At 44.4% G+C, this 15,808-nt stretch overlaps 1 protein-coding gene across 6 annotated transcripts in view; it reads right to left on the bottom strand.

Annotated features, from left to right (window-relative positions):
- Window positions 1–988: 988 nt before the first annotated feature.
- The window catches only part of rerea (arginine-glutamic acid dipeptide (RE) repeats a), a 193,659-nt gene continuing 178,839 nt past the window's right edge, over window positions 989–15,808 (bottom strand). For 4 of the 6 annotated variants that reach the window (XM_017487119.3, XM_017487118.3, XM_017487121.3 and 1 more), the window contains 11 exons: window positions 9,791–9,953; window positions 9,463–9,555; window positions 8,605–8,804; window positions 8,310–8,471; window positions 7,069–7,182; window positions 5,489–6,861; window positions 4,765–4,987; window positions 3,977–4,676; window positions 3,521–3,691; window positions 3,231–3,411; window positions 989–3,105 (listed from right to left, as the gene is read on the bottom strand). In XM_017487119.3, coding sequence (XP_017342608.2) covers window positions 3,072–3,105; window positions 3,231–3,411; window positions 3,521–3,691; window positions 3,977–4,676; window positions 4,765–4,987; window positions 5,489–6,861; window positions 7,069–7,182; window positions 8,310–8,471; window positions 8,605–8,804; window positions 9,463–9,555; window positions 9,791–9,953 — 3,414 coding nt within the window. In that variant the 3' untranslated portion in view covers window positions 989–3,071. The remainder of the gene's footprint in view (window positions 3,106–3,230; window positions 3,412–3,520; window positions 3,692–3,976; window positions 4,677–4,764; window positions 4,988–5,488; window positions 6,862–7,068; window positions 7,183–8,309; window positions 8,472–8,604; window positions 8,805–9,462; window positions 9,556–9,790; window positions 9,954–15,808) is intronic. The other 2 variants (XM_053686537.1, XM_017487122.3) reach the window with 1 other exon arrangement.

Raw genomic sequence — 15,808 nt, 5'->3', positions numbered from 1 at the left:
TTTGGAAGGGTTTCAAGAAAAAAGCCTCTACTCTCATCCAAAAACAAATTCAAGCGTCTTCAGTTTGCCAGACACTACTGGAACTTCAAATGAGATCGGGTTCTGTGGTCAGATGAAACCAAAATAGAGCTTTTTGGCAATAAACACCAGAGATGGTTTTGGTGCACACAGAGAGGTAGCCATATGGAAAAGTACCTCATGCTCATGGTTAAATACATGGCATCATGGACTCTATCTTATAACAGATCTTAAATGAAAACCTGACTGCCTCTGCCAGAAAGCTTAAAATTGGCCGTGGTTGGATCTTCCAGCAGGACAATGATCCAAAACATACATCAAAATCAACACAAAAATGGATTATTGACCAAAAAAATCAAGGTCCTGCCAAGGCCTTCCCAGTCCACTGACCTGAAACCCATAGAAAACCTGTGCGGTGAACTGAAGAGGAGAATCCACCAGTGTGGACCTCGAAATGTGAAGGATCTGGAGAGATTCTGTATGGAGGAATGGTCTCACATCCCTTACCATGTATTCTCCAACCTCATCAGGAATTATAAGAGAAGACTCAGAGCTGTTATCTTGGCTAAGGGAGGTAGCACAAAGTATTGACAAAGGGTGCCAATAATTGTTGCACACCTATATTTAAGTTTTTTTTTTTTTGATTAATCTGTGTTTTGTTAGCAATTGTTTGATACCCGCAAGATCAGAGTACTTTTGTGAATTTTTTTTTTAACCAAAGATCAAAAGGTTAAACAATAAGGACAATTTTTCACAGCCTTCTTTGCTCATATTTACCAAGGGTGCCAATATTAGTGGAGGGCGCTGTACATACAAATACAGAAATACAAAAAAGAATTTTTTTCTGGTTTTTGGTGTAAAAATTTACTGCAAAGTGTAGAGGGGGAAAACAGTTACAGGCATTTTGTCAGCATGAACATTTACTTCTGCCATGGCGTATAACAAAAAGTGATCTTCATTAGAAATCAAGTGTGGTGTAACTTAGTTTTATTTTAATTTCACAAAATTTTCAAAAAAATTACAAAATACTCAAATGGGCAGAACACAGGACTCACAATTTTTGTTTTAATTATTTCTACTTTTGTTTACATTGTGTCATCCCATGGCGACTACTAATATATACAATAAGCTTCAAGATACCAGTATATATAAATCTTAGCAGTCAGAATTTACATTCTGCTATTGCCGCTCTGAAACAAGAAGCTGAACCATTGACAACACTCAACATCGAAGGTTTAAGACACAGAAAACTGGACAGAAGGGAGGAAATGCTGAAAACAAAATTAGAATGTTGTATACATCGAAGAGACAGAGACAGGTAGTTGACAGGTAGAGTCCAACTCAAAAAGTAAAAATGGCTGATGATGGAGTTTGGGCTTCAGCTGACACGAACGGGTTTCTGTGCAAGCTTTGGATGTTTTTTTTCCCTCTTAACCAATGGGGGTGGGGGGTGGGGGGGGAATAACAACCTGATGTCTTCTACAACAGCATTGATTATCAAGTATTATTCCAATTCTGAAACACAAAAATACCTTCTGGCTTTGAGAGCATCAATGAATGTAAAATTACCATGATGAGTGTGTGAGACATAAAAAGAGTGAAATACTGCATGTAACAGTGGACGACGGCCATCACACGGCCCATGGATCACGGCTCATGGGAAGTGCAGTGTCAGGAATGCAGAGAGAAGCTGCAGTGGTAATATGCTCTTCTCCACTACTACAAACATGCACACACAAAATACGCACATTCTTGTTCAAAGCTCTTAAATCCATCTTTTCTGGAGAACCACGTCTTTCGAGTATCACAGTGAGGTTGACTGAGTGAGGAGCCTCGCACCTGGAGGCAGAGCGAATTGAGTAGTGGAGTTGGGGGAACTGCACCGCCGTTAGCACCCAATAACTGGTTTAAAATCACTAAAAGCATTCATGAAAAGCACTGACGAAAAAATATATATAAATCAGGCCATTCCCATCATTGTGAGATGACAGAAATACCTGAATCAATAAGTACTTTCAGAAAGTTGCATGAAAACGTAATTCTGCTTTATAAAAACCAATTTCGTCACTTTGGTGCACAGAACTAAGACGTTTTTAAAATGCACTCATTCACATTGTCAGTTCACTTCAAACCAATTAGAATTGAAAATGTCATTTTCCGATGTTATTCAGTGCAATTGTTTTTTGTAATCCCTCGTGCACAGCCTCGGAGCCATCACACTTGGAGGAAATGAAGATGGTAATGACATCATGAATGGGTCTGTACGTGTATCTGTGTCTGACAGTCTATAGGATGAAAAGCAGCTCAACTTGAGCACCTTAGGCGTGTGTGGATAAATATCTGGTGCAACCATTTCTCTGCGACCCTGTTTTATGGACCGCAACCATGTGACATGGCTACTTACTCAAATAATGCCATCTCATTCCCCTCTGAAACAAGGGATGATGCTTCAGAACTATTATACTGGAGGTCTACAAATCGGTCAGGAATCCACACCTAATAATAATAATTATAATAATCATATGTATATATATATTTATATATACTATTTACAGACTCGAAAAATGCCATGCTGCAGCTTTTTTTAAAATTAAAAACCTCCTACAATGTATTAAAATAAACATTGAATTTAAGATAGCACTTTTCAGATATAATGGCCTGACTTCTTTTCCTTTTTTTTTTTTCCTTTTTTTGTTTTTGTTTTTTTGAATAAGCACAGTGACAAAGTGTCTGGTATTCTAGCACCTACAAAAATGTCAGGGAAGCTTCTCAGAGGATGTTCATGCAGGAAAGTCACAATCAGTCTTGAGGACGTTGTCACTAGTTGAACGCTATATACCAAAAAACTTCTTGAGAAAAAAAAACAAAAAAAAAACAACAAATGTCCATAAGAGTAAAGAAAACTGACAACAGAACAAAAAAAGTTATCAGATTATCCTTGTCACTTTTCGGTTTTTAAAAATGTCCCAAGGGCACGTGAGTTCCTGTCCGACTGTTCTGGTGCGACCTCCTGTGTCCTGCTGACCCCTGTGATATCACATCCCTCTAAATGCTCACAGCTGCTTATCGCTCTCCTTCTTTAACCGGCTGCAGGGACGAGAAGACAAACAGCACCAATCAAACACGTGCCTTACACACAATGTCCAGATCAATAAGCGTTGGCTTTCAGTCGATATGCTTAAGTCAGTAAATGCTTACGGTAATTCACTGACCTGTAGTAGTCCTCCTGTCCAGGCAGAGGGCCTCCGTGCATGTGGTGGTGGCCGTGAAGCCACTGCTGCTCCATGGCCAGTCTCTGCAGCTCTGCAGACTGAGCGTGCATAGCCTGTAGCTGGTGCGCTGCAGACATAGGCGGAGGCAAACCCCCAGGCAATTCTCTAGGGTACGAAGTACCTGCAACATCAACACACAGTGCAGCGAAGACAGGTTAAAACTCAATAGTAATACAGTAGTATAGCAGGTATTTTGGCTTGTGATATGATTGTGGTGGCAGAGGACGCACCGAATACAGGGTGCCGCAGCATCTCGTGCTCGTGTGGGGGCTGGCCAAGCAGCGGGTTTGGGATGGCTCCGGGCGGGTACGGGAAGCGGGTCAGGTGGGGTCCAGCCGCCAGGGGGTCAACGAGCGGATGGGCCCCAGAACCTGGCGGACACACAAGACATTCACCACCACCTACTCCGTGTCAGCAGCAATTTGTCAGGGTACAAAAGTATTACATTAGTACAGACACAAGTACATGCCCACCACTCAGTGACGTTCAAACAAAAACACCAAGCTCAATCACAGAGTCCTCAAACACAAGCCAAGCACAGATGCTGCTGCATGCATATTTTTCACACACACCACACAAAAAACATTTTCTTCAACTGAAGCATGCGAGTAATTATTATTATTATTATTATTATTATTATTATTATGCAGTTTAATGACTGGTGTGATTAAAGAACTTTCCCTCACCTTGGTGCAGTGGGTCCTGCTGGTGCAGGTGGAGGTGCGAGTGGATGTGCGAGTGCTGGTGATGGTGCGGGGTCACGTTGAACATTTGCAGCCGGGCAATGGGGTCGTTGGCTATCCTCTCGGCATGCAGACGCTCGGCGGCCAGCCGCTCCGGGTAGGACATCTCAGGCCGCAGTTGGGGGTTGGCCAGGGCCAGGCGCTCACGCTCCAGAGGGTTCAGTCCTGGGTGGAACGAGGCAAACGGGTGGCCTGCCATGTGGGGTAATCCGATGGGGCCATGACGGGCAAAGTGCTCCATGGGGTTGGCTGAGGGGTGCAGGTTGTCCAGGTCGCCCGGTTTGACCTCAAAGCCAGGTTTCATCCTTAGTTCCCTTTCACGGATCTCGCGCTCGCGGATCTCGCGTTCTCTCAGCTCACGCTCACGCATTGCAGGGTCGTTGTACAATCCTGGCATGTGGTAGGCTAGCAGCGGCTCAGCTGGGTTTAGAGGCATAAAGAATGGGTGGTTGCGGTTGGTGGGTGACATGACATGGGGTCGTGCATACTCGCTTAACGTGCGCAGGGCTGGCGTGTCCGGGCCAATATAGGGTGGCACTGTAGCGATGGTGGCTGGAGTGGTGTCGAAGGGTGGCCGCATGTGAGCAGGCCCAGCCATGGGAGGATCACCCAGTCTGCCTTCGTGAGAAGAACTGGATGCCTTCTATAAAGTCAAATGATATTCTCATTAGGTTTATGAGGAGTAGCACATATTTATTTAATAAAGGCCTGGAAAGTACAGTGAAACCTACCGCAGCTCGCTCTGCCTCTTTCTCCCGCTCCCGTTCTCTTTCCCTCTCTTTTTCCCGTTCCCTCTCTTTTTCCTTCTCCTCCCGTGCTCTCTGCTCTGCTTCTCTCTTCGCTTTCTCCAGTGCTTCTTCACGTTTCTTAGCAAGCTTGGATGATGGCAGGGGAGTAAAGTAGAAATCAGTTCTTGCACACGTGTTGTAGCCTCGATCGAGGTACTTATAGAACCTGAAACAGCAGAACAGAAAAAAAATTGTGAAAATTCATTCAATGTTCACAATAATTTGAGCAAACTAGCTCTACTTGGGAAGTCCTTTTTTTTGCCTGTGACCGTTTGAAATGCAATTACAGTACTTCATGACAAATAAATAACCCCTGGAATGTCAGCTCATTATTCCTGGGTAAAGCAACTAAATCAGTCTCTTCAGTGCCTCTGACATAATGAGCTACATCCTGGGTGCATTAGCAGCCTCATTGCTATTCACTGGCTGTGTGTGCAGCACTTAGGAGACAGCACGATAACATACTGAACAAGAGATGTTCATGTACGGATACATCCTTTCACTTTAATAATAATAGTGCCTTTGATGATGGCGGGTCAGCTATGAGCAGGCACAGGAAGGGTGCTCTAACTTTTTTAAACATTTACTACATAACCTGGATAATAGTGTTCACAGGACATTTTGGTGCAATGATACATAAGATTAGAGGTAAGAATATTTGTTGTACCGTGCAGACTGGCTGGCATGACTGGGTGTGTTGACGATGGTGGGCTCTGGTGAAGGACTCCTCTGTGGAGGAGGCGGGCTCTCAGGCTCCTCCGCCTCATCCAGAGGCTCCTCTTTAATCTGCACAGCCGGCATGGTGGAGGGACCTGAGCAGGGTGCACTGATGGAAGCAGGCAGGGGCATGGAGATGGACGAGGGGGGCTGCTGCAGTGTGGCCAGGGGTCCTGGCACGGAAGAAGGAACAGAAGAGGGTGGGAGAGCGGCTGAGGCTCCTGGAATGAAGGGATGAGGAGGGAAGGATGGCTGCGAAGGTGCAGAGTGTGAGGGAGCGGTCGAGGGTGAGGGGAGTGGTGGAGCTGGAGGAGGCGCGTGGTTTTGGGACTGCGTGAGCACAGGAGGCTGGGCGGCTGGAGGCTGAGGCATGGGTTGTAACGGGGGTGGGTGGGCAGAGGGCGGATGGTGCGTAGAAAGGGAACTTAATGGCTTCAGGGCAGGCAGTGGGGGCAAGTTGGGTGGCTTCTGGGGGAACTGTGGAGCTGACAGGTGTGGTGGATGTTTGTGTGTCTGAGGGTTTTGCATCTGAGGGATGGGGGTGGTGGGTGGAGGCTTTATGTGAGGCATGGACATGGGCGCAGGAGGCAAGGGCTGCTCTCGTGGGGGCTGAGTGCCACTCTGTGAAGATGAGGACTGCGATGGAGGAGTGTGAGGCGGTGGCTGCTGCTGCTGGGATAATGAGGAGGCCTGTGCCTGGGCTGACATGGGGGAAGGGGGAACCTGAGACTGAGTGAGAGTGAAATTCTGTGGAGGTAAAGAAGCATGAGGATGAGGCATGTGAGGCCCTGACTGCAGATGGCCCATTGCAGGCATGGGGCCATGCAGCTGAGGCTGTAGAGCCTGTGGACCACTCTGAGAGGGCACAGGAGGTTGAGTTATGGCCTGCAAGGGCGAGTGAGGAGAAGGCAACCTTGGAGGATGAAGTGCTGCTCCAGACTGAATGTGAGAAAGCGGGCCTGCTGAAGCAATCTGTTGTGGAGGGATGGGGGTGGTGGGCACAGATGGAGACACTTGTGAAGGGAGTGGCGCTGCACTTGACGTTGGGGGCGCAGACGCAGTGGTGGAATGCGGTGCAGGGGGCAAAGTGCCCGTCTGGCACTGGATTACAGGAGGGTGCTGGCCCTGGAGGACTTGCTGTTGCGCTGACGAATCCGAGTCGCTCTCGTTGTCACGCGGGCTTGGAATGCTGGGAGATGAGCTACGGTTGTCCTGGTCAATGTCCTTGGGGTCGCTGCCCTCGTCGTTTACGCTGCGGCCATCCGAGCTTTCTACCTCGCCCTCTCCCTCACATTCTGAGGGTGAGTCAGGCCGATTCAACTCCTGGAAGACACAAACGAACAAAGTAATGAAAGTCAGTCACAGCACGCCTGCATGGAAGGGCAAGAATATGATTACTTTGTACCAGGTCCTAATTTCAGAGGGGACTACTAAACCCGATTGTGAAGTAGAGTCCACAAGCCTAGGTCAATTATAGCTGCTAAATATAATGAGGTGTTAAGCAAAGTCAGTCCTGGAAAGGAATCTTACCTGAGTCTTTGACTTCTTAGCACTGGCCCTTTCAGGCTCTTCTGTATCTGAAGATCCCTTCTCTCTCTGGCGTTTGGCACTCTTCATAGGTGATGGTGCCTCTTCCTTTATCTTCTGTTGTAAGAGAAGATAAATATTTAAGCTCTTTTGGTACATAGGAAAATGCACATGTTGCGCTGGTACAAGGTTTTCCCTACAGGGTATCTGCAGGTATCAGCACTTCAAATTTAATACCATGTTCAAGACATGGTATACATCAGCTATAATGGATTGTGTTCATGCATATACATCCGTTTCTGGGTTTAAGTAAACTATAGCAGGGTAAACTTCTATAGAGGTAGATGGGAGACCGTAGCAAAAATCCTTTTTGTATTACCATTTGCTCCAACAATGAAAGAAAAAAACACAGTATTTCCTTCCCATGACTTTCCAAGACAAAAATAATAGAGAGATGGATTACGCCAGCCAGAAGAGAAAAAGATGCTGAATTTACCATCACACAGTCAGCAGCTGTATTAGAAACCCCCTCACAGCAGTGTTTACTAGGTTTATTTGTAATTTTATGCCAGGATAATGCAACAAGTAGTGTTATAAATGTACAGAAATATATATATTAAAAAAACCTTTGCTATTTTGTAATATTACTATTGCACTGAATAATAATAATTAAAAAATTATTTAGGGTACAAATAGTAATATAACAATAGCAATATATTTCTGACTTAATTGACTTTTATGCGTTAGACCGTGTGGCTTTTATTTTGGCGGCAAACCGCAGGAAGACCTCCTTTTAGATGGCAACACTTTTATTAAATTTACTTCTCTTTACCGATCGGGTGAAATGCTGTAAACCTCTGCCCACAGAAATGTTTGCGATTACGCTAACGTTAAAACAAAGCGAATGTGGTGCGTGTTGTGTTGTAAGCAACTGAAACTCACAGCACAGACAGAGATGAAGTTGGTGTGGAGCGGCAGTCACTGTGAACCGAGCCGCTTTAAAACACTGATGAGCCGCACACACACTCTGAGTGCAATACAGTCACACGGCGTTACCATCTCACTCAGCAACTACACATAACATCTAAATCTTCTTTACGACGTAGGTTTGGGTGCATATGTAAGACTTTTGAAACGTGAATTTAAGACATTTTAATACTAATTAAGGCCTTATTTTTACATTAAGGAATTTAAGATATTTTAAGACTTTTTAAGGACCCGCGGACACCCTGATGAGGCCACACCTTGCTGGGTTTTTTCACAGAGTCCATCTTGCTGTCAGTACTGGACGTGCTGGCTGCGCTGGGTGAGGTACGGCCACTTGAGCGTAGGTCCTCGTTGGTTGGTGATGCTCTGCCATCAGGGCTGGCTGTCTGCTTCTTCCTGCCACTTCGTAGCGTCGACATCTGGACAAAAACGCTTAGAACTGACTTCAAAGTAATAGCATGCTAAAATATAAGTATTAAGTACAAAAGCAAAGCTTAAGCCACATATTTAAGGCTGTTTTTTTTTTTTCATCTCCTCGTGACTGGGACTCACCGGCCCGCGGTTCCGTCGAGTCCTCATGCTATGCTTCCCGCCGAGCCCATCCTCCTCCTCTTTGACGGGTTTGAACATAAACGGTGGCGGGTCCACAGGCTTCTCGATTGGGGGCAGCTCACCGTACTTCTTGAAATGAATGCGGCAGTCGGTGCACAGTAGGATATTCTCACGGCCCCCGTGGTGCCAGTCCTTGGAGGCTGCAAACACATTTCCGACTTTAGATGAGCTCTGCTTTTCAGCGACTAGGGAGAAGTACACATGGACTAGCCTGATCCCTGACTCACACGCATACATCATACAGACATCTGATTGCTCACACTCAGGCTTGCCATGCTGCATTACGTGGCGATGCTTGTAGCTCATACCATATGGGAGTACTGTGAGCGCCAACTGCACCCAACAAGTCAGAGGGTTTAATGAGGCAAAGAACAAACGAGTAACTGTCAGGTAGGATGAAATTAGCAGCAACATCCTCCAAGGTCCATCTGCCAGTGGAGAGAGTGTCTGGGCAGCACGGCTCCCTCAAACAGAGAGTAATTACAGACCTGCTGTGGGGATTATTAAGGGCCTGACACGCCTGTGATGCTAGCACTGTTGTAGGAACGCCACCTGTCTCTCTGTGTTACTACTAAAATCTAATACTGTGATCAGTGCACCTGGGGATTGACTAACTGCTGGCTGTGAAAAGCTCATATTTCACATTGAAGTCAGGTGAATATCAGGTTATCGATGTGAATCATGTTGGCTACTAAATATCTACTCGCAAATACACAAGCCTGCCTCAGGCACAATCAGGATGCAGCAGTCTAACTGTGTGAATGATCATTTAGCATAGTTAACAGAGAATTTTCTTACTGGTGGTAAAGCAGTGGCGGCAGGCGTAGCCTTTCAGCTCCTGTTCACTGTCTTCACTGTCAAAGTCATCTTCGCTGGCTGAGCTCAGGTCCACTGTAGGAGACAGAGCCAGAGTTAATAGCATGACAACAAACCAAAACCATGACAATCAATTGTGGAGCCCCGTTTTGCATAACGCAACTTGTTTGGGTTATCTGGGTGAAAAGATCAGGAATGAATTTACTACGCGATAAGAAAAAGGCGACGTCCTTAATGTATTTCTTTTTGTATTGAAACGCCCTGTTTAGCTATGTCTGCTCTCTGTCTCTAGGGAATGAAGAGCACTTACAGAACTCGCTGGAAGGTGGTCGGGAGGGAGTGTTGACAGGCGTGGTTGCTGTGCGGGTCTTGATCCGACGGAAGACAGGCTGCCTTCGGTGTCTGCGGTGGGCTCGGGAGCTAGCAGCCTCTGGGGTTTTCTTCCAGTAATAGTAAAAAGTTATCAACTCTCCCTGTAAACAGAGAAGAATGAAGTTACAAGTCAAAAGATGTTCCTTCACTGTGCATACTGCAAAAAAAAAGAACAAAAAAAAGAAAGTCTTGTCTGGTTAATGTTTACCTTTTAATCTCATCAAAAATGACCCGCTGCTGAACTGCTGTTACAAATCAAGAGGTAACAAATTTATGCTGATCCACTAGTCCAAAAGAAACAAAGCTGTTAGCAGCGTTGTTTTTTTTTTTTTTTTTTTTGTTGCTCCCCCTTTGTTTGTACTAAAAGCCCTCAAATGTCAAACTGATAACGGCACACAAACAGAGGCTTATTTTCAGAGGGTGGCTGACGAAAAAGGTTTAGTGCTGAGGTCAGCTAGCGAACAAGTGAACATGGATGCCGGGAAACTCCACGCCGGGTTTTGCAGCAGACTGGCGTGTTGTGCTTCGGCTGTCTCTGTTCCAGGATTAGGCAGCGAAGCTCACTGAATGCTAGGATATTAGGATCAGTACATTGGTGGCTGCCTGGGTGGCAGGCGCTTGAATGGGAACAAAAGAACATGTCGGGGAGAGCTTTGGCGCTACAAATAGGGAGTGAAACGGCTCCGAGTCCCTTCGCTGGAAGAGTCAATTGAACTTTAATCAAACATTCAGGGTGCGCTTGCCAGGGAGTAGAGCGTATAAATCCAGCACACAAAAGCCAGCCAGCAAATCAATACCCTACTGAAACATTAACACATGCAATCATGGATCAGAAGAAGCTTTGCTGAGACAGCCTGCACAAATTAACCGGTGCTTTCCGGCAGCTTTCAAAATAATACACACACCCTGAAAGCATGGCCAGGCGGAGGGAGCAATTATGTAGTATTCCGCCTGTGGTGGTTTATAACATTTCTACCTTCCATGCTTTCCTACTACATATTCATTTTGCAATAGGAAATTAGTCACATATCAGTTGCTTGGCTTTAAACATGCTTTAACGTATTAAGGTTTGGGGGATTGATGGAGGAGGTCAGGCACTGGGCACTATGACGTGTCTGTTAAACTCCGCACGAACTGAATTGAGATGTCATTAATGTGTACTCATTGCTTTTTTTGTTGTTAATTCAGCTGTTCTTTTTGACATAAATTGGTCATTAAAATGCTCCTCTCGACAACACTCCAACAGCTTGGTGGCTAACACTTATGCTTTTCTTGGATAGCAATGGGGAAAAAAAACAGGCAAGTTTTAATTATCCTAGAGGCTCATTTAATTTGATGCTCAGTTGAACTCATCTACATGCACTACGTGTTACATTTGTATGGAGCAAAGCACTGAAACTTATCTATTTAAAAGAAAGAAGAAAATGTACAGATATGAGAAATCAAAACCTCAAACTATTGAGAATTTGAAATAAATATAAGTCAGGAGTAGCTTGACTGTTATCAGCAAAAGTATAAACAGTACACAGGCTGCCATGTCAGACATGAGTAAATACTAGAGCTCAGTGACTATGGGTTGTGACGACCTTTTAAAATGAGCTATGAATGGTGAAAAAGGAGAAGGAAAAAAAAAAAAAAGGCATTTAATGGATAGACAGATGATATGGTGCTTTGTGCATTATTAAAATTCTTTAAAAATCTTTAATCTTTGAAATGGTAGAACAATATACTACAAGCTTGAATTGTATTTAACAAGAAGGTTAAAAAGGTGTCAAGTCTTTAATAAACTGAAATCTGAGTTGTAATATAAATATATGGGGGAAAAAACCCCTCTCCGATAGCTTTTTGCTGGTGAACACTAGAGAAGTAAAGACTTCCTCAGAGCGTCTGTTTTCTGCAAATGTTTCCCACATGCTTCTGGCTTAATGCACCAGCACTGGAACAGGCAGCGTAACTCCCTCTCGCCCTCCCCCTTCGGAGCACGCTGGCGGACATGAGTAGGCGAAATATCAATTATCACAATTACATCAATTACTTGTGGGTGGTTGAGACGTTAGCCAAATGAGAAACACAAGTGTGACAAATCCTCTTCTTTGACTTTGAGATTTCCACCCACCTTCGCCTCTCACCACACTTTAAAAACAAACACGAGGAGAAAGGGACTAGTGTGCCAGCACTGTTTCCACTGCCTAGGAAAACGGGTTCATGCTAACGTCCCGCGATAACCCTTTACAATCTGCGATTAGCGGAACTCCTTTGGGTATTTTCGCCGTGATATGATGTTGGGAGGAATAATGGGCTGTGTAAGCGTGTGGGGCATGAGCGTGTGTTGGAAACCGTGAGGCTTTGGCGGGGATGAACAGGGCGCAGGTGCGGGCCAAGGCATGGCAGACTTCCTGATGTGAAAACTAATTGAAATGTGCAGATCAAAACTGCACAGGAGGACAGAGGGAAGGCTTTCTTCACTATGTAACACATTCTCTACATTCAAACCCTCCCCTCTCTTCTTTCGGGAGCCGGATTTGAGCCATTTGACTTATGAAAGGAGACGAGAATAAGTCAGCCCATTTATGGAGAGAGAATTTAAAATAAATAAATAAACAAACAAATAAATAAATAAATGCCATGGACAAAATTCTCCATAGTTCAGTTTAATAACTAGGGCAGTGCTGTTGCTAGGAAAGAAATCGCCTTGGTCATTCAAAACTAATTTAGCTCGTAGGCTATAAAAACAAGTGACAACGGCTAGAGAGCAGACATTCATAAGCGTAGTGAAAATGCCGTACTTAATATAATCTGCTTGGGCGATATATTGGAGGAGTGGAGATGAGCCTGAACTGACTTGATGAAAATGTTCTGAGTGGATCATATGTGGTGATGACAAATTTCCTTGGGTGATGCAGACCTATAGAAAACCCCCTTTCAAGTCATGGGAGAGGAAATATGATTTGAAGGGAAGTGCTGAGAGGCTTTGCTAAGCCACACTTCCTAGCGCCAGTCCTCATCTTCCTTCCTCTTTACTCGTGCTCATCTTTTTCCAGCACATTCAGAAAAGCAAAAAAAACAAAACAACCTCCCTGTATAGCGCCGAATCGTCGGAGGAGCGACAGGAGCAGTTCTTAGTCTTTTGTGAAGGGAGATATGGTGTAGTGATGCAAAAATAAAAGATAACCCTTGAGGGGGGAAAATGTCTTGCACAGGACCCACACCCACATTTCTGAAGTCACTTTCATGAACATCAAAATGTCAAACTGTCCTTTGGTATGTGGAGACATTTTGAGCTGCACTTGAGGATGTGATATTTTTTCTGCTCGCTTTATTCTGATGAACAGAATCCTAACTTTAGATTTAGTAAACTGACTTTATATTTTTAAATACTATTTATGCATTTTAACCATGTTCTTCGTCCTATTTACACGATTATTTACTAGAATGCATACTTCTGTCATTTCTATTATCTTTCAAAACGAATAACACAATCATATAATCAGTATTATATTACATACTAATTTATCTGGATAGGGTGGTCAATTATAATAAAACAAATGATATTTTTGTATATTTAAAAAAAAAACTATAGTTGCATTGTAAGTCTAGTAATAACTAATCGGGTTGGTATTTCCTCAAGCACTCGTTAGCAGTTAAAACAAAACGTACATGCGGGTGAACAAAATAAATCCTGATAACTTAAGCACTAAATTATAGGCTATTTCAGAACGCTTCCATCTGCAGAATATTTCTGCGGGGTGGATTATCTGACAAGGCTTAACCTCCTATCACTGCACTAAGGGATTTTTTTTCCATCTCATTTCTGCCCCAAGTAAGTGTTGATGTGGGCGTTTGTGAGCAGGTTCTGTGTGAGAACGGCAATTTCCAAGAGATCATGCCTTGTTCACTGTGATTTAGAAACAGCTCTGGCAGAGCGTTAGGGGAAATTGGGCCATTTGCCGGACCCTTCTAGTCGTGCGTGTGTTTGTGCGAGTGTGTGCGCGCTCAGTATGAGCGTGAAGGCTAAACTCCTGTATTTATACACTCATCGGTGCTCAAGCCCAGGCTTGAACAGATGGTTTCTGTTTTTCCTGGCAGATTTGTGATGAAGCCACAAAAGGCCCCTGCTTTGACAAGGCGCCAAACGGTTAAGGCTGGAGCTGGCAAAAGCAAGGCAAGGAGAGCAGGGGAGAATGCGAGGGGAGGGCAGTGAGGGGGAAAGAGCGCCGAAGGGAGTGAGAAGAGGGAGAAAATGGAAGATAACAATGGACAATCAACCTTGCGCAGAGAAAATGTCTCCAGAGCGCGCTCGCTCGCTCGAGCCAAATGCGTCGAGGCTAAAAAAGAAAATGTGGTGATTGGGTGCAAGCCGTCAATCTGCAGCTGTAAACATCCATTAGCTGAGTTTGGACTGTGCTTTCCTGTCCCTATGCAGGGCAAAGAGTGCCCGTGTAGAAGGGGGGGTGAGTCGCTGGAATGTAATTCTAGCCTTGATGGCAGAAAAAGTGAGACAGAATTTTGACTCGGAGTTTCTGCATTAAACTACACAGCCTGGCTCTGAATGTTTGATTAACTCCATTTGCTCTTTATTACGAGCAAAAACATTAATCGTCTCTAATGAATGCTCAAAATTGACTTTTCAAATTAAATACTCGTTTGAAGGAATCTAAAATATCTGCCATTGACATTAACTGGATATTTTATGCACCCAGTCACACAGATTTATTCTGTATTTCAACTCAACTAAAAGCCTTGAGCTTTTAAGGAAAGGCTAAGGAAGCTAAGGAAATTGTCCTGTAGAGACATCATCAGGCAAGTCAGGCATTAAACTATCCTTGCCTAAAGGCCAACATAGCAAAACACAGAACCACACTGAAAGCTGGTTCTGCTTACATGTGGACACCCACTTTCGAGGTTAAAGCAAGCAAAGGTGAGGGAAAACCGAGTGGCCTTGGCTGGAGCAGCACAGAGTAAAAGATTGTTAGCTGGTTTCTATTGGAATAGAATGTATAAGCTCTGCTTTCACAGGTCAAAGATGTACAAGCGCAAGCACTTGTGTTTCCCTGCTGTAAGCGGTTTTGCCAACAGAAGAAAATATACAGCTATGGCACAACTTTGACAGGGGCTGTTCACTCTAATCCCAAAAATCAACATGAATGGCCATGGCTTTGTTCACAAAATTGCACTAAACGAGTCTGAGCCAGTTGTATTAAAAGGACCGTCAGAACGGCAGATCACGTATTTGTTCTACAAATGTGAGCTGGAGAGAAGAACTTAAAAAAAAAAAAAAAAAACCTACTGGCTACTGGATAGAATTCAAAGATCTGCAGTATAATGACATTTTCCATAAACACCAAGCTCATTTACCAAAAACAAGCAAGCTCTTTAGTCACAGACAGCTGCTCCTAACCGTTGTAGCAGGTTTGAACCTTTTAAATTAGTTCTCAATCCTTTAGTGTGTAATTACATGAAGATCTCCGGGGCCGAGGCAGCCGGGTGACGACACTGCCATGAATTTAATTTGACGCGTATACAGATCGCACCAGGGCAAACATCTGCTACAGGGCTAAACCAATAAAAATCATTTTGATCATCCTGAAAATTGCAGATCCTGAGGCTGTGTGCCGATTGTGCTACCGGATGCTCTGCAGCCTCACAGCACTGGACGGAGGCACATGTTTGTCTGGCTCCGTCCTCCCGCTGCCTTTCTCTCCTCCTTCACGTGTACCTTTAACTACCTCGGATTTGACCGGACCAATTAGGTTGATTTTTCATTCACGAACAGCAGGTATCTAAATACAATCAGTGGCTGAGTTATACCTCAAAAAGGGTTGGGTGGTGACTGGAGAAAATATTATAATGGCAAAACTGCTTTTATATCAAAAAACAATTACGTACTATGTCCTCTTTTCTTAATGGCTGAAACAAGAAGATATATAGTCTGGGGATCCTTCATTAACTTCAAGTA

This window comes from Ictalurus punctatus, chromosome 15 (assembly GCF_001660625.3).
Source record: "Ictalurus punctatus breed USDA103 chromosome 15, Coco_2.0, whole genome shotgun sequence".
In the NCBI taxonomy this organism is placed as follows: Eukaryota; Metazoa; Chordata; class Actinopteri; order Siluriformes; family Ictaluridae; genus Ictalurus; species Ictalurus punctatus.
The sequence above is the reverse complement of the archived record's forward strand: the minus strand, read 5'-3'. Positions and strand labels throughout refer to the sequence as shown.